The following is a 26,912-nucleotide window of genomic DNA, read 5'->3' as shown; positions in this document are numbered from 1 at the left end:
CCAATAGTGCAGGTCTTGTTTAGATAAACGACGCGAAAGGACCTCGATTCGTCCGAGCGGGAGCTAGAAGGGGGAAGGACGCACTGCTTATCCGAGAACGCCAACAGCGGTCTTGTTTAGATGGACGACGCGAAAAGCGTCAAGCAACCTCCACTCGATTCGTCGAAGGAGGAAAAGGAGAAGGGGAAAGGACGTACTGTTTTCTCGAGCGTGCCAGCAGTGGTCTTGTTTAGATTAAACGACGAACAATGTGTCACCTTCACTCGAGTGGTCCGAGAGAGGGGGAGACGCGTCGCTTCCTTGCCAATAGTAAAGCAACAGGCAGGTCCGTCTATAAGATAAAACGCGACGACCTTGCACGAAGCGGATTGCACGGCGACCGTTTCGATCGATGATTGAGAGAAAAAGGCATGTTTTCTCGGCAACGCCAATGGTGGAACGGAAGTGGGAGGTCTTATTTAGGCTAGATCATAGTTACACAATTGATAGGCCACTCATCGGCGAACCGCGATCCTGCATTTCCTGCTCGGTGGGATAACGCAGATAGCGAAAGGAGAAATGGGCGTGCATACTCTGCGCGCAAAATATTTTTGCCGTCACGCGCATCGCCGGCGACTCTCCGCGCGCAGGACGCAAAGAGTTACGAGATCAAGGAGACGCGACACATAGTTAGAAAGAGACACAAAGCCACACTCGAGACGCTGTAGGCGTCGTCGTTGCACAAGCGATAGCAAAAACGAAAACATAAATCATATATGAACTCTGTCCTCGTTGCACTTCAGTATCGTTCGCCGAAGAAGTCATTAGTGGAGTTATATAAACTTATTCGCTCTTATAATAACACATTCCTATCAACAATACATAGTTATATATTTTTTTTTACGATAAAAATTTTTATCTGATTAAATATTTTTTCCATGTGATATATGCATATCTGTTCGTACATGCTTGTCGAATACTCAATTTCAAAATAGTTTCTCGGTTAGTCAGGGAAAATCTGCGTCTATCAAACAATAGAACACGTCGTGTGGTGTCATGTGATGATAAAAATTTTATTTACAAATGCGACAAATGTAGGAATTCGGGCACCAGTGACATGCGGGAGAGAATCGATCGGCCGTCCACGATGGCGACGCAGTCGCGATTCGTTCTCGCGCGCATTCTTTCCTTCTGTTTCTCTCTTTCGCGTTTCATCTCTCCGAGACGCCACTGGCGAAGGAGAGAATCACTGAGATGTAACAATAATAATCTTTACATTAAATACGATTAAAATCTAGTTATTTTATGGGCTATGCGGAATTACAATAATAGAAATATTTGGTTTCTCAAGGGGAGAGGTCCGTCCTGTTGCAGGATCTTTCCGGGAAAAACGGGAGGGGAACGGAGTAAGTAAGGTGTCGGGGAGGTCCTGGGAATATACTTCTTTCATGTTTAAGTTTCAGAGGATAACATCACAGCATTGACATATCAACATCGAAACGATCAGAGCATCTCGTCCCTCGAAAGTCACCGAAACGCTCGGAAACGAGCTTCCGATTTCGATGTTCGGATAGGGAGCGGGATGTCCTTCGCCGCCGCCGTTTGCCCGAGGACTCTCTAGGAGCGCGCTGCAACGGCCGTAGCGCTTTTCGTTTGCTATAGAACAATTTACAATATCTCGTTAACTAAGACATCTCAATTCCGTCTCCGAACAACTGTACGCATTTATACATAAGCTGTGTTTCTCTCATTTGCTCGTTCGCTCGCTCAGGCACGCACGCATACTCTCCCTCTCTTTCTCTCTCTTCTCTCTTCTCGATCTGCTTTACATCCACCCTTGCGATCGTTATAATTAGATAATCGGATAGTAGCAATGTGGTGGACACAAAAATCCAACGCAATAGCTTACAAATATTCTATTTCTCTTTCTCTCACAATCTCCGTCGCTTTCTTCGTTATCGGTGCAACAATAGTGAAATAAAGTTCTCTTCTCAAGGAAAACGAATGAATCACATGGAGCGTTTTGCCATGTGTTGAAACATTTTTTTTTGCGTGTTCGTCAGTGGGCGACACCGACTGCGCGATTTGTGTGATAGTAATATAGATAATATACAGAGAAAATCTTTGATCCGACGAACCAGCCACGAAAAGGAATTATCGAGGACGCTCGCGCGTGCACGAAGTCTATCATTCCTTTGACACGATTCCTACACACGCGACAGAATTGCATCTGATCCTCGCACAAGCGCTAATCGGCCTGAATTGACAAATTGTCTCTCGCGATGCACGCATCGAAAATTTGTATTCTACAAGAACACTTATTTACACGGAACAAGTTATAGTTTTGCATTGCTAATAACGTTCATTTTGAAAATTGCTTTGCTTTTTTTGTTTATAATTTGACTGCTAATTAATATGAATTTGTAAAAGAATGCTATACTGCATTTTCTTATACGTTCCTAAAGCATTATAAATCAATAATGTGTGAGCGTGTAATTAGAATATCTTAAATTATTATTATTAACAAATAAAATTTATTTGTTGCAATTAAATCATCTTGCAACGCGAATTTATTTAAGAAAACATGGAGAACATCAATTCGGGCCGATACATCACGCCATCGCAATCTTACCGCAATCTTCCTCTCTTCGCTATACAGATATACTTTCGAAACCGCATTATACCGCCAACAATATTATTGCGAAAGCCTTAAGGCTTGATACAAGAACAGGCATTTCGCAGTATTTTAAGCATACCGAGGGGATTCGCATCGGCCGAACGTCATCCTCGCGTCGTCTTCGGTCGCGAGGGCACCTAAGGCCTGTGCTCAATCCTCGTTTGGACCTTCCAACCATATAGGGTTGCATTCAGTGAACACGTTCGATGGGACGAACGAGGGAAATCGTCGTCGACGACACGGCGCATTAGCATTGCAAGCTGCGAAGCGACGAATAAAAATTCACAACAATCATCGCGCCGATCAAGTTTTATCCTACCTTAAAGAGTACTTAAAAATTTGCAATCGTTTATCTAATGTAATCTTGTTTTTCTTTAATCACCGTTGCTTGCGATACTCGAGACTAGAAGTATTTTACAAATTCGCGCTACGAGATTAATAAAATAATAAGCAATCAAGAGTTGCCTTCGCGCGCGATAATCTAACAACAGAAATAATCCGTCGTCTCGAAGAGGTCTCTCGATCGTTTTTTTTTTTTTTTTTTTTTTTCTTGACAATCCATCGTTTCCGACAATCGGGGCGATCGTCGTCGACGATTCCGTGAATTCGCTAAAACTTTACACACTCTCTGCGCACATCGTATAAAGTCAAATTAGATCCGCGAGTAGCTTCGAGATTTTTTTCGCTCCGATTATATTGTCAAAGCCAAAAGTCGCATCTTATATTCCCACCGTCTTACAAATCATTTATGCCTATACGCCTTACGAATCCGCGTGCACACGGTGCGACAAAATACTTAGTCGTACAAGTAATCATCGTTTTATCAATATAATCAATCAATCAATCGTTAAACTCTCTTTGCCGTTCCAACAAATAAATATATGTATCCAAAACTTCGCGGGCGGACGCATCGAGCGCGTACGATTGGAGACCGCCGTCGATGCGACGCCGGAATCAACTCTAAGCGAATAATTATATTATTACGTGCACACAGTGCGAGCCAACGAACCAAATCCCATACAATTATCAGGTCAGTTCGCGCCCTATACGCGCACAGTTCATACAACAAGTTCGCACAACGCCGAAGGGTTCATCCTCGCCTTCGCCTCCCTTTTCACCTAACGTCGATACTCGATAGAGTCGTTTTAGTCTTCAGAAAATTCGTATGTTCCCAATTCGACTTTCAGTGTTTCGCCTCGCCTATGATCGTTCTCGACTAAGTCAAAGCTTCTTATCTAGCATAATGCCTAGACGACGGGGCTCTCTATACGTAAATGTATGTACTCTGTACAAAGTCGGTACTGATCGAGTCGCCGAATCTCGAAAAAAATTATGGATTTCGTTCACGCATCCATGGATAATCCGTACAATGCTTGACGTAAATTAATTGAAAACAGGCTGTTTGTCGCAAAGGATGCTGCAAGCTCATTTCACATATAAATGTGAAAGCACGTTTCACGATTGATATTTCGTAGCGGTGTTTTCCGAAGAGCTCGATCTATTCCAAAATTCGACGACGCGACTTTTCATTCCAACGAGGTTTCCAGTCGATCGTACAATACACGCGAAAAACTACGAACGTCGATCTACGCACTTGTGATCAAAGAATGTGGATATTTTAGGTTTGCTTCCATCAAGCTACATACTGAATTTGCGCTACGTAGATCAAATATTATCAAGGATGCTGAAAGTAATGGATGAGCCGAAATCGCTAACTCGTAAGTCTCAAACTGAAATATCGGATTAGATATTTCCTCTAAAGGAACGTCTCCCAATGTGTATGTGTATATGTATAGGGATCAATATATGTATGAGCGTGTGAATCTCTATCGCTGCTTATCCTGAAAAGTTATAAAATATTATATAAAAACGTTCATCTCGACACAATGAAAAGATATTGTAAGATAAAGCTTGAACAACTATAACGTACAGCTTTCCTGGGATCTCCCTGTAGTCTACAAATAATCAATCAATCGTACAAGCACAACGTATCGAGCGATAGTCTCGATCTGCAAAGAAATTGTATTACTAAATTTTACTATAATATTAGTACATTAGCATTTTATTAAAAAATGTTGAATTCATATTTTATTCAGAATGTTTTAAATTTATTTCCAGTAAGATTATCTTGTAACAATTTGCAAATTTATTCTAACTATGTCAGAAAAAGGACAAGAATGTCCGAAAGAAAGTCACAAGAAATATAAATCAAATTTTAACATTAAGGAATTAATATATTAATATCATGTAGTCGTTTTTAAAGCAAATGCAGATGTTTGGAAGTTCCTTATCTATTAAATCATTGCTATTCGTTTATTAGCATACATTTGAAGATTAAGCAAATTCTTTAATACCGAGAACACGTTCACTCGCAATTTCAAATGGCTTTTCAATGCGAGTCAAACGCGGGAAACGAAATTGTCGCACGGAAGCAAAAACAACGTGAATGTCTATATGGATTCACAGCGATCATGACGAAACTTATGTACAAGTCTGGGCTGCGAAAGGACCTCGTGACTAATCGTCTCAAAATGTGTCGCGCGCGAAATCACCTCGGGATGTGTCGAAATGTATTACGGAAACCTTATGTCGAGATGACAGCGATGATTTTCAATCGATCGATTTGCTGAAGAACGGAACTTCCACTGCTCTCGATTTCCTTATTCGAACGCACGACGTTAGATATTTATATCTATATCTCATTTTACAAAACTTCTCCCTAAGATAAAATTTACATCCTCAACACTGATAAGCAAATATTGGCGCGATAATTCGCGTCGGCACGAAATCTCATGCGAAGCTCCGAACTTCTCCAGAGAGAGAGACGGATATTCGTATAAATATATGTCTATCTAAATATTATAAAAGAGATAAACAAATGTAACCGTAGCGCGCGCAAATCAATTGTGCTTCGCGACACGCTTCCTCCAAGAGACGTGTCCTTAATTGGTACCGATCATCGATTGCAAAGCCTCCCAAAGAAAAAAAATTAATCTTTTATACTGAGAAATCAATGTTCCGATTAATTCAGTCTCGATATAATTGAAGAAAAATTTAATTTCTTTATTTTTTTCTAATAAATTTATACGTTTATAAAAAATATGCGGCAAATAGGTACCAATTAAAGAAGAGTTACATATTATTATTCAATCATAAAAATCAGTTTTCGAACGTTACATTCCTTGCCAATCATACATGCCTATCTAATGTTTAAATAGCGAACAATGAAACAAACAGGGTGATCTGTATGAATTCCAATCACAATACGATATTTCGTAATTCTCATAAATGCATCGAGAATCAATCGCAAAAAATGTATATCGAAGTGTACTCGTGCGCCGTGAACTGCGGCGTCTAGAGTGAAAAAAGAGTGTACGTGAGTAACTCCTCGACGCGCTAGATGATCGCTTTGATACTTTCGACAATGCTCTCTCCCCCAAAAAGAGAATAGCTGACAGCTGTTGCCCGACTCGCGAAAGAATCGGCGAACAGACTGACTCGGAAAAACGTATAAAAAAGCAAACTCGAGATTACCCGCGCCTAGTTTATGCTAGTTCATATAGCGACATACACAATGTAGGACACCGCTAATCAAAAGCGCGGCATTCGCACATAGCCACCGCGTACGTATATATAGGAAAAGTTCCCGATTAATAATCCTAAGTGATGACTTACGCCGATGGCCGTAATCTATTCCGAGCTACTTGGCCGCGAGAACGCCTTAAGATCTTCGTAAATTTTATTCTCGTCAAATGTTACGTTTACTTCTCCGGGGCGGGAGGGGGGGATAATCGTATCATCCTAAGCGGGAAATGTTTCGCGTACGTGTGTCTGCAAAATAGATCGACACGATCGATCTTCTTTCACCATTTTTTTTTTTTTTTTTTTTACCACAGTCGGTCGGATTCCTCCACGCGCTGGAATCGACAGAGAATTGCGATGAGCATGTCACAATACTAAGAGCTTCCCGTGACGCGATAAATACTTTTTCATTATAACGTTATAATTTTCAACGTAAAAACAAATCGAAGATCTAATTACAAGTATCTTTCAGCTGAATGCCGATCCGCATTATACGCAGCGTAGCAACGCCGTGTGAATACTTGAACGGCACTCGTTAAAGGCTTCTTACAGTATTTACATAACGCCGTTGTGGTGGAAAATGTGAATAAAAATACGCAGAAGATGTTTTTGCCACGTTGAAGAAAAATTTAATTTATTGGAATAATTCCAGCCAGACGTTTGAGAAGCGAATTTAACGTGTTAGTTGAAGCGATCGATAATATCGAGCCTTTTCATCAATCATAAGCTGAAAAATTTAGTTGTATAATAATTAAATTTAGTTACATATAACTATTACGATAAAATTCAGATTATATCTGTAAGTTTCAGTCTATCATTACATCCACGAAAGAGCTAAGTAATTTTTATCCACATCTCCGCTGAACAGTTATCTCTCTTAATTTTCTCTTATCTCGATTAAAAGTTGTCGAGTTGTACAGATGGAGTTGTCACTTGAGTGTACAATTTATGTATATATGTATACTATGTACACAAAGCGTTTCCCCTTGATGCGTAACGTATGTGTATCAGTGTATACTTTTTTTTTTTTTTTAATTTTTTGCATAGCTCTAATAAATCGTATAAACACATCATAGCGGCGCGATAGATCGTCGACGATCAAAATCGAAAAAACTTTCAATGGATTCAGTGCACCGACATCTTCCGATTTCGAGCCACGCGCTGTCGGTGCATCGGTGCTTCATAAATTATACACTCCCCCAAAAAACGCCTCGGTCTCTCTACATTGGTCTGTCTAATTAATTACGTGATCGGAGAGATGGTAAGTATCACTACGTTGATCGTTAAGTCGCTTCAGCTACGCCCGTCATCGCGACTGATGACGGTTTTCAATTTTCTACGATCAAATTCGAGATTGCGAAGTCGTGTCGATCGCAGATCGCTCCTCAGCGATCAGTAAAGTTATGGTGGCTACATCCGCCGCCACGATCGACGATCGAATTGAGATCTCTATGATCAACTGCGAAGTCTCGTTTAAAGCTTCTTCGTGTTCGGTTGCGGGCGCAATTAGCTGCTAACAATTATACCGATCGTAAATCACGTCTCTAGATAAACGTTAAATTTCATCAATTATAATTAATCGTCATTATTATCTCCTATGCAATTAAATTCTAGAATAGAAGTCAAATGCTCTTTGCATCTAGGATAGAAGTCAAATCTCGGTTTCTTTTTTTTTTTTCTTTTCGCGATCACAAGAGATCGATCGCCGATCGCTGTTCGACATAAAGGTCGGGTTTTGGGGCCTGGGAGGAGTCGGTGTGCAGGGATTAAGGCCCCAGGGCTCTCTTCACTCTTTTACGAGTGCACTTTCTGTCTTAGTCTCCTCGTCCCACGCGATTATCTCGCGCGTCTACTAGTGTCGTCGAGCTGATTCCGCGAACGGGATTCGTCCTGCGATGGACAAGGACACTGGAAGATCGTCTCGATTCAACCAGAGCTCCCTGTTAGGAAGATCGTTTTGGCAAAACGACCGTTAAACTACGCTCGAACCAGCCTTAAGCATTCGTGATAAACTTTTTTTTTTTTTTTCGACAATTAAAAAATCGTATATGAATATTGAAAAAAATTTGTCCTTATCATGACACTTTCGAGATTTCGCACACGAGGATATGCGTGTGTGTCCAGAAATAGGATCCCCCTCGAAAAATACGGATGTGTCAAAATGTACGTGTGAAGATGTTTGTTTGACAATAATTAATTTCGGTGGACTGCCAACCGTTAGTTTAATACACTGAATATGGCGAGACTGAAAGAATTTTTCGTGCCATTTGCTTGCGATCGCATCCGGGGATCTGTGGAAAGATTCGAGAGTAAGTTTTGCAATATTTCTCTCGCATGAAGAATATGTAAGGTCGGTCTGGTTTAACACGCGCACGACTTTGAATAACGCATTTAACGAGGAGCACCGGTATGTGTGTTTTCTTTTTTAAGAGAATTATTCAATGTTATTCTTCGTACAAAATAGCATAAAAGATGGCCTCGCGAGGATGCCAAGTAACGTGCATCCCGTCGTGATTCAGGAGTCATTACGGTGAGCAATTGACGTTTGGCATAGGTAATCGTTATGATGAGCGGTTGACATGTTCTCTCGATATAGTACGGCGGAGCTCTTAAGAGTAGCGTACGTACGTCATCGGACAAGTACATTTCGATGATGTTTGTGCGTGTGGATTGTTCGGTGGTCCGGTATGATCGAGCGAGTGGCATAACTCCGCAGTCGCGGGTGATGACATCGTCAGAGTGATACGCGCTCGTGACGTTAATTGAGATATCGATTGGCGAAGCGGGACGCGAATGTACACGAAGGTGAAGATATGTTTCTAGATAGGGTGACATGTGCGAATCATGTGGAATTAGGTGACGCGCTGATGGAACTCGTTCGGCAATTTCCAAGAACGGTGATTTTGATTTTGGGTATCACGTTAATTCGACGATAAGTGAGTCGGTTGTCGGAGTGAAGGTGTTTTGATAACCACACGTGCACGCCGCTGGTGGTTGGTAGCAGAAGAAGAAGAAGAAGAAGAAAAAGTTTTCGATATTTTATCGTCAAAAAACCGTTCTTGTTGATTTGTCATTAGCGAAAGATAATTATACACAAGTAAATTGATCGCGAACGTTATCGAGATACCCGACGGCGTAAAGGAATAAATAGTAGTAGCAACGAACTTCATAACGGTGCAAGGGCTTTCGGAAGATAAGAATGCACGCATGTGAGCATGTTGAAAAATTCTCCAAACAGTTAGAGCAACTGAATCGTATTCTCTAATTGAACAGCATAATAAAATCTGATATAATACACATGTATATATACAATTTTTATACTTCCTCTTTAGAGCGCGGCGAATAAAAATGCAAGCGCAGAACGTTTTTTCCGGAAACTAGCGTGCACGCTGCTGGCAAATGGTAACGTATTGATAGCGAGGTTCTCCAGGTTGAACAGGTACGCGGAGATAAACCGTCAACGGTTTCAAGGTCGAGGTGCGGGTCCGGATAGAATCGATATATGGTAGCGTCTTTTATACTCACTGATTTTATACTCGTGTCAGCCGATCTGCATTTCTGTGCTTTACTTTTTACTCTCCTCTCTTTCTTTCATTTAGCGTAGAATAGCGCGACAGGAAACAGCCCCACTAACAGAGCGCAGCGATCTTATCGCGAGGTAGCGTTGCGCACATCCTAGCGTTCGGTAGCGTTACCGGGAGGCGAGCCCGCTAAAGGGCGGTGGTGCGCAGGTGGGGACAGCGCTGAAGCGACAGGCCCCGGGGCCCCAGCTCCTAAATAGCATTAAGAGCACGCGAGTCCTGCTGCTGACGACGTCTCGAGGCACTACCGTAATCGACCCCGTGTTCCTCCTCGCCGTAATCGTGATCTATGCGATCACCCCGATCGCGATCCATCCGCTCCAACCGCGATCTTCTCGTTCCGCCGCTGACATCTCCAGCGCCGTAACCGGCTCCTGGATTCAATAAAAGAAAGAAATTACATTGCAGTTCATGGAACACTTGGGTGTCTTGCTCAAGCGATTTGTGTCACTTTATTGTATATTAATTGTTCTGATAGTTATTGAATAAATCAACCGCTATTTTATTGACAGTAATGTATTGTAATTTATTGCTGATACGTTTTCAAAGAAAAGAGACAACTGTTATAGATATTCCTTTAGATTATTTAAAGGCATGTAATAGAATATTGAATTGCAAAATTACAAATGTTTAATGCTGTTCTTAATCTTTTCTGAATAAAGTCGAATTTTCTGACAAGAAATAATTAATTGCGTACGAAAAAAGTTCAAGATTGCAAAAAGCTGTCTATATACATATCGTTCAAGCACTACCCTACGGAATGCCATTCGGGTCGCAAAGTGGTTATCGTTAAAAACAACAAGTGAATCAGATTATTCCAGCCAACTCATTCCAACATCTCACGTTACCTAATCCATGCAGGCTCTAAGCGAAAAAAAACCAAATAAAAAAAGGAAGTACGTCGCAAAGACTCCGACGTTCAAATTACCGTTGCGCAAATGCGCAGAAATCGAGAAGTAGAAGAGTGTACTCGTCGTTGCAAACCTCGGACATGAATCTCGTGAGACGATTAATCGTGTATGATCCACGACGAGGGTGAAGAAACCCTTCATAACTTCTATCCTCTCGACTCACGCGGCTAAATCGTTAATCTCTCTCTATCGTTAGATAATTTCTATTCTATAGTCCTATTCTATGTGAGAAGGGTTGGTGAAGGGCTTGCGAAACATATCAAGTAAAAACAGGGATGAAGGCAGAAACAAAAGGGCTAGACTTCTGATCGTGACGCGTCAAATAAGTTCGATTAGTATTAATATTGAAGAAAAGATCACAGAGAAATATGCGTGAAATTATTTTATACATCTATGCGTGATATTTAGCTTCGAATTTGATAGTTATATACTTTCAAACGATCAAAAATGTCACATTTTATAGTTTAATAAATAGAAAACTATTAATCAAATAATACCGACAATATTATTTATGATTTACAAAATTTTTTTAATTGTATGCAAAAATAATATTCGTCTAAATAATAAATAATAATATTAACTATATTAATTCTGAGAAAGCATTAATTAATGTGCAACTAAATGGAAAGCATCTCGTGAGCAGAAGTTCAGTCGAAATAAATTCTAAATCGAAATAATGTAGATAAAAAATGGAGCTGGATAACAGTGGCGTAATTACACCAATTGGCAGTAATGAAAAAATTTTAATAATTCTAATACTTATCTTTAAAATATTATAGAAGCTGATATAAAATATAATAAGTTATATTCGAAAAATATGTCCGACAATCTCGAAATCTTTTTTCACGGTTAAACTTACTTAAATATGGCTTAAAAAAATTGTTGAACAGAGACGATTGCGCAGTTTGAATTGAACGGCCTTATATCCATAATATTGCATTCGTGAATAAATTTTGAAATAAAGCGGGTGCGAGATTAAAACTCATAATTGGTGTCTTCTATTCGTGAAAATCCTTGACTACTCTCTGCCCGGCAAATCCGTAATTACCCCACTGCGTAAAGATAAATAGGGGAGCATAAATCATTTTCTCTGTTTGAGAGAGATAAAATCGGGTCGGTTCCGTGTTTCCGGGCCCATGCACCAAACCCATCTGTACTTACTACGCGCTCTTACAAAGGTATCCCTATTACACAGTCTCTAATTCTCTCAATCGCATCCACAACCGGAATTAATATTCACAGGTCGGGCGGAGCGTACAATTTGGCCGGTCTATGCCGTATAAAATCGCATCCGCGATGAAGGAAGAAGTAGTAACGGCCGCACAACGGACAGGCACGTCCCGCGCTCGGGCCTTCTTAACTCGAGTGTTTCGTCTTGGTCTCTTGGTCACCGCGACCATAGTTGGACGGGCTGTGTTTTCGGATGACTCCCGTGGCAGCCACCGCCTCCACTTTCACACGTAAACAAAGAGAACATCGGAGTCAGAGCTCGTTGCTGATGACATTAGGGCCGACGATCTGCGCGTGCCCTACGCGGCACTCTCGCGGGCAAAATTGCTTTCGCAGATTGGTTTGCCCAATATTCTAAACCGCAATGTGGTACAGAGAGATTGATGATGAATATGAATATTTGCGGAGAAAATATGTAAAAGAGAAATCAAACGGGATGTACATTTGTATCATTGGTTTTCTGCTTCGCACGATTACGCGGTTGTTTTTTTTTTTTGCATTAATTTAGCGCAGCTTGGAAACACGCGTGGATTTTGTAACTTCTTCCTTTGAATATTTAAAATTTGCACAAAATACAATAAAAAAAAAATAATAATTCACAACATTTAACACTTGACAAAATTGCTAGATTTTGTATCGTGTTCGATATTTGTAAAAAGAAAAGTGTTATTGGAATGCTAAATATTGAAAAATTATTTTATTTGAGGAGATGTATCGTAAATCGGTTTGTTGAAATTTTTTCAGACAAGAAATCCACTCGTGATTGATAATAAATAGAGCAGCGTGCACGAAGTAAGTTGCAATTAAATAAGATAAGCATGTTTAAATGATTAAATGTGTGAGATATGGGGAGAAAAACGTTTCGGTGATTGTACGGAAGGGATTGGGAGAGCGATTACAAATAGAAACGAAAGAATTGTTCGCACTAACGGGGAAGACAAACGCGCCTCGTCTTACTGCACTGGATACAAGTTCGTATCGACCCGTACGTTCGATCCGTACATTGCCGCTGAAAAGAAATATAACGTCAGGATAAGATGATGTCGATTCAATGATAAATGAATATGCGATAAATGTAAAGGCAACTTTGATCGTCAGCGTTGCCTCCTCAACAGATGAATAAGATGAAATGCCAAGTTGGAAGACTGTTAAGTAGTATTCTGATTGATAGATCCGCTATGAGTCGTCGATCGATATATAATTGCACATGAATTGAAAAGAAAATTATAAATAACATCAGAATCCATGTAACGTGCGTGCATTACAAAAATTTTCCACCGTTATAATCATTTGTGTAAAAGGTGCATAAATGCATGCACTGACATTTAAATTGTACTACATTCAATAAACAAAATAATCTATATATACATATAATAAATAATAAAAAAATATACGCTAAAAAAATAATATAAAATGTAGGAAAATGTTACACAGCTTTTTTTAGCGAATGCAGCATTCTGGAATATTGATTAAAAAATTGCGAAAAAAAATTATTATATCTTGTGCAATTGAATTTTAATACCATGCTACAGGAAGACAACAAAAATTCCTAAATGCAAAATATATCAATAATGCAGTACATACATAGATCTCACAACAATTATATATTCCGATAGGATGCTACGAGTAATTATCTCAAGATGCAGTTACTAGTGGATTTTTGAGAATGAAATTCTACTTTCTAAAGTATATTCATGCAACTAGCGCTCCACATTGCTAGATAAAGATGAATGTAAAGAGTATACAGAGAAAGAGAGAGAGAGAGATACATATATATGTGTTCAAGGAAAATGTTAGATTACCTCTTCGATGGTAATAAGGCTCATGAGGGGCACCTGAGAGAGCAAGAAGAAAGTGTCGAGTGTTAGTAAAGTTGGGTCTCGTTAAATTTTGAGTGGGCTAAAAAACGCGAGCGGGGTTGAGGAGAACATTTTGAGGCAGTCAAGGCAAGAACGGATTATGCAAAATCTGAATGATAAAAGTTTAGAATTTTAACGTTACTTTTTTTGAGTTACTCTGAGCAATATGATGGCAATTTTCTCGAAGCCAATATTTCGGTCTCTAGTTAATTCCGAGCATTGTCAAATACGTTCGTAGACAGATCCGACTTCCGGTCGGCAGTGCCAAAGACGTCAACCGATGTGTTACGCGTCGACTTACGATTGTATGACGGTGTCGCTGCCAAAAACGATATGTCGCCGTAAATCATCGTCGATCTCTTACATTGTCTCGCGGTAGAAGACTCAGAGTCTTGGACGGTTTCTACAAAACAATTACGAATGGCCGAAGTATTGGCTCTCGAGTACCGATACTCTAATCCCGTGCTATTTAAAATCTTTACACTGTTTCAAAATCTCTATTGTTCGTGTAAAACAAAAATATCCTTGACTTGAAATTCTTTGTATTTAACGTGTCCTCAACACGCAAATATTTCGCATTGAATCTTGTATGTCATGAATTATCGAACAATTAACCAGCGGTTGATTGCTTCGTTTAGTTGAGCGTGCGAAATATTTGCGAGTCTAAGAATTTTTGAAGAGATTCGTAAAATTGATTAATAATCAATGATATCGATTAATCGTGATACCTGATGGCACGCGTTGCGTGTACGTATCTGCCGATGCATCAGGCGCAGGCACGGCGCGCGGCACCGTGGAAAAGTCCGGCGGATGCGTCGCCCTCCAGTACGCTTCTAAATACTCGGCCACGTGTTCGCATGCCTCCTCTAACTGATTTTCGTCAAGGATGACATCGAACATTTCTGGCGGACATTGCGCCAGTTTTTCCGCGGCCACCATTTGTACGTTAAGGTGACGTATCTGCGACTTTCCACGGGTCTTGATCAGCCTTTGCAGAACCTTTGGCGAAGAGATCTTCAAGTACACGATCGTGGGCGCCAAACTGGTCTTCGCCAACTGCGACGGATGGTTTATGGTGTCGCAGTCCAAAACAACTAGCTGGAAGTGCGTGTTAAGCTTTATTCAAAATGGATTAATTTATTTCAATTATTTCTAACAAGACTCGTATGCATTAAAATAAATATGTGATAAGTAAAAATAAAATGTTATTTTGAAATATATCTCTTTCACACACCTGAAGAGTCCGTGCAAGTTCGAAAATCCTTTCGATCTCTTGCTGAACTTCCGCTAAACAACTACTCCTGCTAGTCGACCTCTCCATGATCGCTCTTTTAGTTGGATTGTTCAGCAAGGATCTCTTTGCTAACGAAATATCGGCCATTACCCTCGTGATAATAATCCTACAATCATAATAGATATATATATATATAAATAAAAAATATAAGAAATATTAAAAGAGTATTAACTTTTCAGTATTTACAGTACATTTAATATACACAATGTGTTATAGAAATTGTATATTACGCGTATTATAAGCTAAAAGAGATTTATATATAGCTATGTATGCGCACACAGGAATAGAATTAATGATAAATAATATTCGTTTTGCTTCGGTGATGCCAAAAAGAGGGTCAACCTCGTTAACATTAATAGCTATCTATTTTTTCTCGTCAATTTCAAAAGAAGAAAAAACTTCAGCCTATTTAAGATAACTGCTGATATCCCTCAAGACGGACCTGCCTTCGAAGCGATGCTTGAGAAAATCGAAGAGCGCCTTCTGCATCATGTCCGTCACCTGATAACCCTTGAGCGACGGCCCGACCAGCACCACGGGCCTCATGGAGGGCACCACGTCGTAGGGGGTCGTCGTCTCCTGAAAATCCGAGCAAACGATCAACCCAGCCAATCGAGACGAGTCCCGTTCGCCGGTATATCGGCCCCAGGATAGTCTCACTTACGTAGGACTGCGTGTGAGCACGGTATGCAACATTGAAACATTGAAATCAGTTAATGGCCACGTCGACTTGACACATGCGACCTCCTGCACGGCCAAAGTCCTTCCCTGAACGTGCGAACGCCCGTGAGACATCCTCTTCAAGCACCGAAGGTACTTTGGCCAAGCAGCATGTTAGTAACTACGATATCGAGCTATTAAGGTATTAACGATTTCCTACGGACTAATCGTTTCGTCTAGGTTTCTATCCTATGGCGGTGAATGATTTTCACCGCGACACGCGGCCCCGAATGGAGATGATCGCTGGACAAACGCTGTGGTGGCGGCGAAAACGTTGGTGAGAAATGTGTTAAATGAATGACAGTATTTACCAGTCGTTTCCAGAGTTTCGTGCGTGTATTGGCACGTTACAATAATTATGTATTTATCTTGCTATGAAGACAAAGTTTCGTGAGATGGAATCGCGGAAATTTTAATAAAAGTTACTTAATCCAATATGCACGCGTCTCTAGAAAGTTGCATATTTATTAAAATAATTCTACTTGCATTTTCGAAAAGAATCATAATATTTTTTCGACTGGTAAATTTGGCATTTTAGGCAACGTCCATACGAAACTATATAGCTACAGAATTTTTGTCAACGTTATTTCCATTATTTTCTCTACGACAGTCGACAAAGTGACTCAACACAAAGTTGGTAAAATATCTTGTTTAATTTGACCAGAAACCCGAGTTAAATCGTTTCAATATAGACGGAGCCTAGAGTCGCAAAGTCGATTTAGCATATAGACAGGCTAAACATTGTCTGTACGCTTAACTAGTGTGAAAAAAGCTAATGCATCATGCGTCAACTAAATGCAGCTGTGTCTTAATCATGAAAGAATGATTAAATAAGCTATTCCAAGCGACAATTAGCACATCGGAACATTTAATCTTAAAATTGATGAATGTTCAGACTTTTTAAATCTGAAGACCTCCCAGTATCTATTATTACGCACGACACATCGTTGGACATCACGCCAGTTCATGTGCGTACAGCCTAACTCAAGTGTGAAAGCTCAAAAAGTGGCAAGATGTGCATAGTGCATTAGTTATTCGCGGACAGCGGAGCTCGCCGAGCGTTTACCGGCTTCTTGAAGAAGTTCTTCCGCTTTTCCTTAGCAGGTGGGGTTGTCAGGGTCGCTTTGCCGGGCCGCACGTTCCCGACGCTGTCGCTGTCGTCACCTGTCGAAAGAACAAATTCGACGTTACTCGAAATCTTGTCTGAATCGCGTGCGATCGACGAGTCCCTCTTTCTCTTAAAGAAGCTATCAAGAAGCATTTAACTGATATAGCTGTGATATGCAGCCTAAATATAATTCACTAATTTATGCTTATAGCAGCGGCTATTGAAAATTCAGCAGCTAGCTACAGCAGTACATACTAAAAATCGCGTGTCTGCTGATGAGTGGCACGAATACGGTGACTTACCTTAATGACATTAGTAATGAAATGGAAACTAAATAGAGCGTGTGTGTAAGCGAGGGACAGTAGTGAACAATTTTAATCGCATGAGAGCAAAAATGAAGCTCGCATCTCCGTGTAAACCGCAAGAGAGAGAGAGAGAGAGAGAAAAAATTGTTATTTATTGTCGATTTAATAAATTGCTGTGATATCAAATTCCATATGTGCTAGAAAATGTTGTAATATCACACGTTATGGTTTACGTGAGTAGTTTTTTTTTTTTTCTCTCGCGGCTCGCACAGAAGTTGCTTCGATCTAAAGTGTTTCGGAGCAATATAAGCACTGGAAGCTGGTGTTTGCGTGTCTGAAGTAGTAGGATACTTAGGATCTCAAGCGAATTTTATTCGTCACGTTTTTTTTTACGACCGGCCTGTGGTAAAGATCCGTCCGCCTGTAAGTCACTCTCGTGGATCAAGCTGAGAAAGTACCCGATCAGATAAACCGAGTTGGGTACACCGTGAATTTCGGAGAGGGTGGGGATAGAAAGAAGGACGTGCTAGGATACCTGGCGTAGGTGGTGTGGAACCACGTGAGGGCATACCACTCTCGCCAAGGTTCCCTGAAGACCCTCCTCGCGTCGAATAGAGGCCCTTCGTGCCACGTGCCGCGCTCGCCTGCAGCCTCAAGGCCTCCAGCTTCACCGGTGACGGGATGAAACCCACGTCGCAGTTCTCTTTCACGAGCCTGCCGATCCACCAATTGTTGTCGTACTTCTCCTAAGGGAGAAAGAGAGAGAGAGAGAGCACGATTTGACAAGTTAGAAAAGTTTTAGAAAATGTACGGTAAAAAAGAAATCGACAAAACGAAAAACGCACCTTGATGTGAAGAAAGTCGCGGACGTCAAAGCTGACGGCTGAGCCGTGGACGGGTGAGTCATCGTCGACGGATCCGTCATAGCTCACGTTGGTCCGCACTGCAAACGCTACCGGCTTCGACTGAAATGTCATTTGAAAATTCCATAAGCATGTCGCAATCGTCGCACACTTATCCGCTCAATCAGTCGCCGTGTACATATTCCGATTTATATCGATTAAGATATAAATTTTAATTTTTAAACAATGATTTAATATAGCATTATAGTAAAGTGATATTCAACACTCCGATTGAAATAAACCGATTTGATCAAAATATTAGCACATCGGAAAGATTCATAATGCGCTATTGCTTTGCCGCAGTAAGAAATCTAAGCTATGATTATCAACACCGTTGACAAGCGCGGTGTCGTCGCGTACCACCGTGCTTACGTATCATCGTTCCGTCTTATCGACTTTTCTATCGGGTCACGGTGCAACTCCTATATCACGATGTGTACACAAACACGGACAACTATATCGCGTGTACGGAGTGGAAAATAAAAGCCGGCCGCAAGCCGGCGACGAAGCTTCACGGCCGATCGACACATTGTCAGCTTATGCGTGGACGCATTGCCAGTGACAACACCGTCGCTTCAATAAAGAATAAAAGAGTATTGCGGCGATGGAGAATTTTTTTCGTTTTTATTGCGACGAGCTATCCCTCGAAGGTCGTCTTCCAATCAATATCCGTTCACCGCTAAGCCGAAGAAGACTGAGTCGATCAGATCCTTGTATTTGATGTCGTGCTATATATTTCATAACTTCACTTGTGCCTGTTATTTGATTCTTTGTTACGTAATCTAGTGCAAGCGAAAATCGTCACGAATCAATTTCGCCATCTGCATATTTACAGATGTCAGATTTATAACACAAGATGTACTACATACAAATATTGTAATATAAAACGCAAATCAAGGAAGAGACAGTCGCGAGGGAACTGCGAAGCAGGAAGCATCATGGCTAATCAATAAAGAATATCCTACAATATTCAACCATTTTGTAATTAAAAATCTTATAGGTATTTTTTTAGCAAACATTGCTTGCGAGTTTCGCTTTAAGAAATTGATAAACAAAATGTAATTTTTTGATAAAGTAAAATAGTTCAAGAAATGCTGCGCATATTTCATTCCCAGAATGCTACGTGAACGCGATATCATTGCCGCATTTAAAGGCATAGCACGCGTACAGATCCTATATATATATATATATATATACACACACATACACACACACACATATATATATATATATATATATGGGTTGATTTCATATTTTTTCATTTATTTATCTTCACAGCTCAAAATACAAGTGCGCAAAAAGAAGTTACGCTAAGTTCTGATTGGCACTTTGCCGAGCTACGTTCTTTCTTTTTTTCCTTCGCTTCCGTTACAGACGGCATCCAGTTCCGTCGCTTCTCATGCAAATTCAGGGTGTTTATGACGTGGCGATGAAATACGGCGACGATGATGAGACATCGGCTCGATCGATAGGCGGCAATCCAATGCGCGCGGAAAAAAAAACCGACGCGGAGCTGTGAGAGCATTTTCTCTCAGCAAATTGGAACGCGCGTGGAATCAATGACTTACTCTGGCTTTTTCGAGTTGATTGAGGGCCTGCCTCTCCTTCTCGCGTCGCAAGCTCTCCTTCTCCTCGTCCAGCGAGAGATCTGAGCTCGGCTGCGAGTAGTTCGAGTCCGCCGAGCCCTGAAATCAGACAAGTCATTCATTAAATCTGCAGGAAATTTCGCATAAAATCATCAAGTTTTACAAAGTATAAAACATTTGCTATTTATTTGGGTATCGATAATTTCTGCATTTATGGTAAATTAAAAGCCGTTTGCAACAACATTTATAAGTGTCGCTTTACAGCTTTTCACAATCTTCGGCACGCGATCACGAAGGTTTCTCGTCGAGACAGATAATGTTATTCAAGGAACAGACCCAAGAAATTTCCAACATTGATTTATCTCTACTACAGCATATGCGGCATTTCGAGGCGAATCGAATGGCGTGAACAAAATATTCCAAACAAATACATGTGTTGAATAACCGCGATATAAAGTTTTGCAAAAATATCATCCACAACTTGTTTCCTATATTAATCTTTCAAATAGCGAGTAGTTTCAAGGGAAGTTTCACCTCTTGAAAGCAGTATATTTAAGCAACATTTATCTATTCTGTGTAACCATGTAATACTAACTGTGACTTTGTCCGCAAGACCGTGAATGATAAAGTGCCCTACGACGCAGTTCATTACGTCTATCACGCCCTACAAGCATCGACGTAGATTACCTTGTAACAAAGGAAATCAGTCTAGCAAGCGTTAATTAGTTCCTGTTAAAATTAAATGAATCGATCGAATAGGAAGACCTACGCGCTCGATGTTCGTAGTCGCAAACAAGAAATTGAGGCCAGAATTCGATTAGGCGTATTAATAGGATCGAAAAGTCAGAGCGATCTTCTGTTGTTTCAATAAATTTAAAATTACGATTTAAGATAACACAGCAGAAGATATAAATATATTTATATATTGAGTATACAAAATTCATCTGCAAATAATTTCTTTTTGGTTGCAAAGCAAATCCTTATAAAAGAGTGAAACCTTAAAAGTATTTTCTTTTGCGGGAGCATTTTCTGAACACTTGTCAGAGTTGCTCTTTTCCAATTTCTTTCGAAATAAGATTAGAAATAAATCATACTCTTTATTTAATGTAGTTGTTAGAAATATTTTTTTCATAAATTCTTTTTATCAAAAGTTATTTTCACTTTAATAATAATAATGACAACAAAAGAATTATTTTAGATTAAAAATAACGTAATAAATAAACATTTTTGTTTGATGTTGATCAATTCTCTTAACTCGCTTGAACTATCACTTCTCAAGCAGCGATCGTGTAAAAAAAGATTTTATCCAGCAACGGTTACATAATTTTCATTTCTGTGTGTTTTCCGATTAATTATATTTAAAATTACGATGAGAATTCTTGTGCTATATGCATATTTTCTCAACCTTACATGATTGCATTATTTGTCGCTCAATCATTCGATTAATCTCGCCACGCTCGGCTTCCGCCAATAAGAAAAAGTATAAGGTCAGAGAGATTATTTCCACAGGACCAACCGGTATCTTTTCCTACCAAAGAAGCTTTTTGAAGAACAAATTTATTCGATCAACGGGTCGTAGCTATGCCAACAGCTTTTAGTTACTACGCCATCCAGTTCTCTATAAATACATGCGTGCTTATATGTCTACCTTAATTTTTTAAGTTGCAGAACTATAGCAGAAAACTTTGAGGAAGGATAAGATTGATTGACTTAATTAAATATTTAATAATAATTGTAAAATATATTACACTTAGAAAGCATTTATAAAAGACAAAAATCAAGTAAAATGTCAATGATAATTTATTTTGATAATAGTTTAAAGACAACGTAGATGTAAATAATTTTCTACCAAGAATTATTATATTTATTAACAAAACAAGTTGCAAATTTTCGACACGAATTGTACGTAAAAACTGAGAGAAGACACTTTGTGTAGAAGTTCATCAGTGACAATGTCTCGAAAGATGTATTGTGAATGAGAAAAGTGCATCAAGGACAAACAGTGTAGCTTCAAGGCTAGTAAAGTATACCATCCGAGCGCACAGCCCGATTTCACACTAAAAAAGTGAACCTAGATCGAGCGCGCGATCGGTGTAAATCAGTGTTACGGTGCAACAGCGGCACGGATGATCGCTTCTGCTTCACGCCACGTTGCCTAATACGAGGCTTAAATGATACGTTGCAGAAAATCCTATACGTCTAGGAAGCGGCACGTCTTTGACGCGATCAGACACTCTTCCTTGCGCCTCCTTGCTCAAAGCTCCGGTCACGATAATCAGTTATTTTTATATGACAGCTTCGCTCGCAAGGGACGAAGTCCCTTGATGAGTTTAATTACACTCATCTCTTGATAGGGGAAATAAAAAGATAAACAACGTTCGCTCCTACAAAAATGTGCTTGTTTATTATAGCCTTGAGAGAAAAGTGAAGGTAAGATCGACAGGAGAAAATGTGATAAGCCAAGGAGAGCGAGACTGAAAAATAGATAAATTCCAAGTGATAACTGTGACTTAAAATCATCGTACGAGGACAACTGACAAAGATAATATTTTGCCAAATTATTGATTTAGATATATTAATTATTAAAGTAAATAAAATAGAGTGTTTGTTTCACTTCTATTTGATATCGATCTCTAAAAAAAATATTGAAACATCCTTGATATTCTTTATTAGATGAAGAAATATTTCTCATCGTCAGTGTACCTGGGTGAATAGCTTGTTGTAGCCAGAATTGTGTTGATTGTACCCGATCATCGCCGGGAGTCACCATGGACGCCAGAGTTGTTCTTCTGATGGTGTTTAATCCGCCTTCGCCCCGCTACGGGGCCGAAATTTATCGGATTGATGTTCTAAGCTCTCGCTTAGCGCACGCTACCGCATGACTATTTTCACTCTCATCAAAATGCTTGTCTATGTCGCACTGATATCTGAGTTCGTGCCGCTACGCCATGTTGAATGGCGCAGTGGCACAAGGTTTCGGAGAGAGCTTCCCTCAGGCACGTCGTATCTCGAGCTTTTTTCGCTTTCGTTTGCAAGCCATCCAAACAGGAATCCTGATCTACTTCGAAGCGATCGTCATCGTCTCACGATGACAGGACGGTGTGCGTTTCGCGTTCACGCCGAATAATAATATCCAATTCAAAATATTCATTTTTCTATTAATAACTCTCTGCGGGACAAAGTGTAATTTAAACTTCAATTCAGGTCAACTGCGAGTAAGCATCTCGTGAAAAACAGGTCGTAGGGAAGAGAAATGGACGTGTATGAATCGCAGACGAACGCAGGCGTGAGTTATCGATATAATAGCGTATTAAATTTTGCACAATGTTGTCGGGTCTATAAAAAAGTATTACACGATATATTCTAAAATTGAGCGAGGGAGCCGCAATTGACCGTTCCGCAATTGACCCGGCCAAGTTTGCTTGCGAAGGAGCGTGGAAGGATTACAAAGAACTTAAATGCCACTCCCTAAAATTATCTGCCCCACATTGCCGAAAATGTACACGTAAGCACGAAGCATCAATAAATTACACGGCGATGCGGGATGAGAGACAAAAATATCTTGTATATCAATATCAATGATAAATATAATAACGTCTACGCCTACATTTCTATCTAGCTATCTTGTAAGTCGTTTCTATTTAATTCGTTTATTCTTAGCATGTTATTAAAATTCTAAATCTAACTTTAATTTGATAAACTGTAATTATTATTCAAAAAATTGTAAATCAATACACTCGACGTCGAGGAGATAAGTGAAAGACTAATTCACGATGGCGCAATTTCTGGCCCTCGGTGATTTTTACAACTATTGACAAAATCATTATGTTCGCTAAAGTGACGTTACGTTCACGGAAATCGGCTTCCGCTCATACAATGACGAAATGCACTTAGCGAGTTCAGTCCGCCACTTCTGCCATCACACGGCTGATATAAATTCGCACGGACTACTTGGTGTAGGCAATCGGCGTCTATTCCACTAAAATATTCACGGTAATCGTAGTTGATTGAAAATTTCATTGGCTGTGCAATTCAATAATCCTGTTAGGTCACATGACATGCGAACATTAGGCCAATATATGAGCACCGCGGCAGAACTTTATATAACGATCCATCCAGAGCGAATTATTTAACTCGCTCGATGCACGATTCGGTTTTATCACGGAAAATATTAAAAACGCTAATAATATTTCGAAAAAAAATACTGCAAAAACTTCCAATGAAATATAAATTCTGTAATTATTTTTCAATTAACTTTGTGTGCGCCACATTGTTTTTTTTCCACTCTTGAAAATTAATGTAATGTAAGATTGTAAATAAAATTTTGGATTATAAATCACAACCGCGATAAAAATAGTAGCATTTCCGTGCATAGTAGAATGCTAACTTCTAATTGGCTGAGATTTTCAATCGATAGTGCTTTATTTGATCTGATTCGATCATTTGTAGCTTTGACGGTAAACTTTTTAACCGGTTGTCCCGGTTGCTGAAGAGTCCTTGAAGTGAAAGAGATCGGAGATCGCTCCCGATAACGCTACTTATGTAAATCGACTGTTTACATGCCTCAGATGCACTCTATATACTTTTCCAAGATTAATTCGAAGAATCTCGATCAAACAAAAAGAAGAAACTGCGCTGCTTCTTTGATATGTATAACTTCAATGTTAAGCAAAAGCTTTCGAGAGGCGAATAATTTTAAAATTCCATATTTCAATAATTATTCAATATGCTTCTTATTCATGATAAATATCTTTAATTACGACGTTGTAAAGTATTTTCTATAAATGTTTACACTGCCGAGAGAAGCGGGTCGAGAATTGTACAAATTGTAAGGATGAAATTTTCCTCGTTACGAAAAGGATCAATTTTCTTTAGCAACGAATTAAAGTGACTAACTTTGTAATGTAAAATTTTCCGAGAAAACTTTGTTATACACCTTGGTACATCAGACTGAAATTAAAGTTCCGTTCAAATAAATCTGTAGTCACGAAATGGACTGTGTGATTTTTTGCATACCCAGTATAAGAAATGCAATAAAGTGCATTGGAGAGTTAGGAATTTAATTCCGGGCGAATATGAGAGATGTCATTTTACCCGTAATTTCTCTATAATATTCCAAAGGAAGAAGCTTTTATGGCTTCTATTTACCGAATTAGCCTCGCCTTTAAAAAAGAAAAAGCCGCTAATATGCAATAAGAATGAATAAAAATTGAATTAGAATAGCAAAGTGACTCCAGAAAATAATTACGCGTAGAGCGTCGTCACGCAATTCCCCGATCGCTACATCTATCTGGATAATTAATTAATCCACTACAGAAATAAATAGGCTCGTAAATAACCTCGTTATTGGCTTCGCCAGACATTCGTAAGTACAGCAATTCATTTAAAATTCCTGATGGAAACGCGAAATCAACTCTGAAATATTTAACTTTATCCCTAGACAATCGATACTATTGACCCCCTTAGAAATCCGTGTCTATGATATTCGTCGCTCGATTGGAATTATTCGAAATTAAAATAGTAATCGGTAGCAAATTAGTAAATGATTTATCAAGGGTTTGTAAAAACATAACACAGAAAAAATTTAATTTAGAATAAAACGTAAAAGTAAAAACAAACAACCAAAAAAAAACTGTTCTTTAGATAAAAAAATGTTATAGAACCTGCAACATTTCTATCAACGTGATAGAAATGTTGTTAAAAAATACTAAACAATGTATATTGGTGTTAATCTCTTTTCTGGTTAAACTTGAATTAAAAAAACAAGGACGAAAGACAACCACTAACATTCTGTCCATCGATTAAACTTCTGATAATTTTCTGAATTATTCAAAACACTTTTTCCTTTCTGATAAATACGATAAGCGATATTAGGCCAGAACCAATCACTTCGCAGATCAATAAGTTTTCTCCAGTCTGTTATTTTTGTAATATTAATCCTCGAAAAACAATTTCCACGGGAAGCGTCAACAGAGCGTCAGTGACATTACACCTCACATTTCCAATTATATTTTAAATAAAATCCGCTTTATAAACCGAAACTCTTCATCGTGAAATCCGCCGAAGCCGCTAAACCGATGGTACACCGCAGCACCGTGGCGCCCGGAAGCAGGTCAACGACATCATGCAACCTCGAGTGCAGTTTCCACGTTCCAGCTCGCCAGTCGATCGACAAATAGCTCCGACTGGTCTTATAAATTTTTACCTGCGGACACCTGCGCTCGTCTGATTATTCTCATACCCTATCGTTCGCACCGTATATTCTTTACAAACCCCTCTTCACACCAAGAAAATCCCATCCAAGCACCAGATAAATCATTTCCGAAAACTCTCTTCTCCTCAACGTGAAAGAGCATCTTGTTTCAAATACTTGGGACGCTTTATGTCGCACGCTTTATATCGCATTCTTCCGACACAAACACTTCAATTTCACAGAGTACGCGCGGACGATATCCCAGAGAGAGAGAGATCTGCTATCGAGAACGAAAGTTTCGTCGATCGAAACTCTCCCCGCTTCGTGTGCGTTGCGTCACGCGTGTTCGCGGCACGCGAGTTTTACACCCCCGCGACTTTTCACTCCTGCGAGCCTTCGACGGCGACGACGGACGCGGCGCCCGCGAGAGCGATTGGTCGGCGGTGCCTGCGCGCACTGACACTATGTGATCCTCGCGAATCGCGAACTCCTGGCCGGGTCGCTGTTACTCTGGCGATAGTGCCGCCTTGTGACTCGTCCGTGCGCGGGCGCCACCGCGGATGGTCGGACGACACCCCCGTGAATATCGATCCCCGTACTCGGCTCCGCACCGCCGCGTCCTCCTCCGCAAACCACCCAGAGTGCGACCCGCACGACAACGCCAGGCCACTGCTCCCTGATGGCAACGTGTCCTATCAGCCACCCGGTGTACACGTTTTCATGCACGTAGCGTTGCACAAGTATGACAGACCGCTCGTGTAAAGACGAACTCGTCAAACGCGGAGGTGCAATTGCGAAAAATAGAAGAAAGTGTTTATTCGCAGACATGAAAATTGTCAGCCAACTCAATACGGTCACTTTTGAAATGTTGCAATCCACCGGACAAAAATATTGTATTTCATATCACACGTTGCTTCTTTGTAATAACTGAATCGATTAAGATATAGACGCAATAACGATATGAGAGAAAATATTAACTTAATAT

The 26,912-nt window shown here is 39.9% G+C and overlaps 1 protein-coding gene across 15 annotated transcripts in view; it reads right to left on the bottom strand.

Moving 5' to 3' along the window:
• Positions 1-1,028: 1,028 nt before the first annotated feature.
• Positions 1,029-26,912, bottom strand: part of Ca-beta (Ca2+-channel-protein-beta-subunit) — an 85,734-nt gene continuing 59,850 nt past the window's right edge. For 6 of the 15 annotated variants that reach the window (XM_067351488.1, XM_067351486.1, XM_067351491.1 and 3 more), the window contains 9 exons: positions 19,717-19,833; positions 18,092-18,211; positions 17,782-17,992; positions 16,900-16,997; positions 15,556-15,692; positions 15,054-15,219; positions 14,548-14,917; positions 13,763-13,795; positions 1,029-10,193 (listed from right to left, as the gene is read on the bottom strand). In XM_067351488.1, coding sequence (XP_067207589.1) covers positions 10,012-10,193; positions 13,763-13,795; positions 14,548-14,917; positions 15,054-15,219; positions 15,556-15,692; positions 16,900-16,997; positions 17,782-17,992; positions 18,092-18,211; positions 19,717-19,833 — 1,434 coding nt within the window. In that variant the 3' untranslated portion in view covers positions 1,029-10,011. Of the gene's footprint in view, positions 10,194-11,901; positions 12,182-12,890; positions 12,970-13,762; positions 13,796-14,547; positions 14,918-15,053; positions 15,220-15,555; positions 15,693-16,899; positions 16,998-17,781; positions 17,993-18,091; positions 18,212-19,716; positions 19,834-22,437; positions 22,904-25,989; positions 26,471-26,912 lie in introns of those variants that run through there. The other 9 variants (XM_067351490.1, XM_067351493.1, XM_012374131.2 and 6 more) reach the window with 8 other exon arrangements.

Source organism: Linepithema humile, chromosome 3, assembly GCF_040581485.1.
Source record: "Linepithema humile isolate Giens D197 chromosome 3, Lhum_UNIL_v1.0, whole genome shotgun sequence".
NCBI classification, from domain to species: Eukaryota; Metazoa; Arthropoda; class Insecta; order Hymenoptera; family Formicidae; genus Linepithema; species Linepithema humile.
This window is presented reverse-complemented; position numbering and strand designations above follow the sequence as displayed.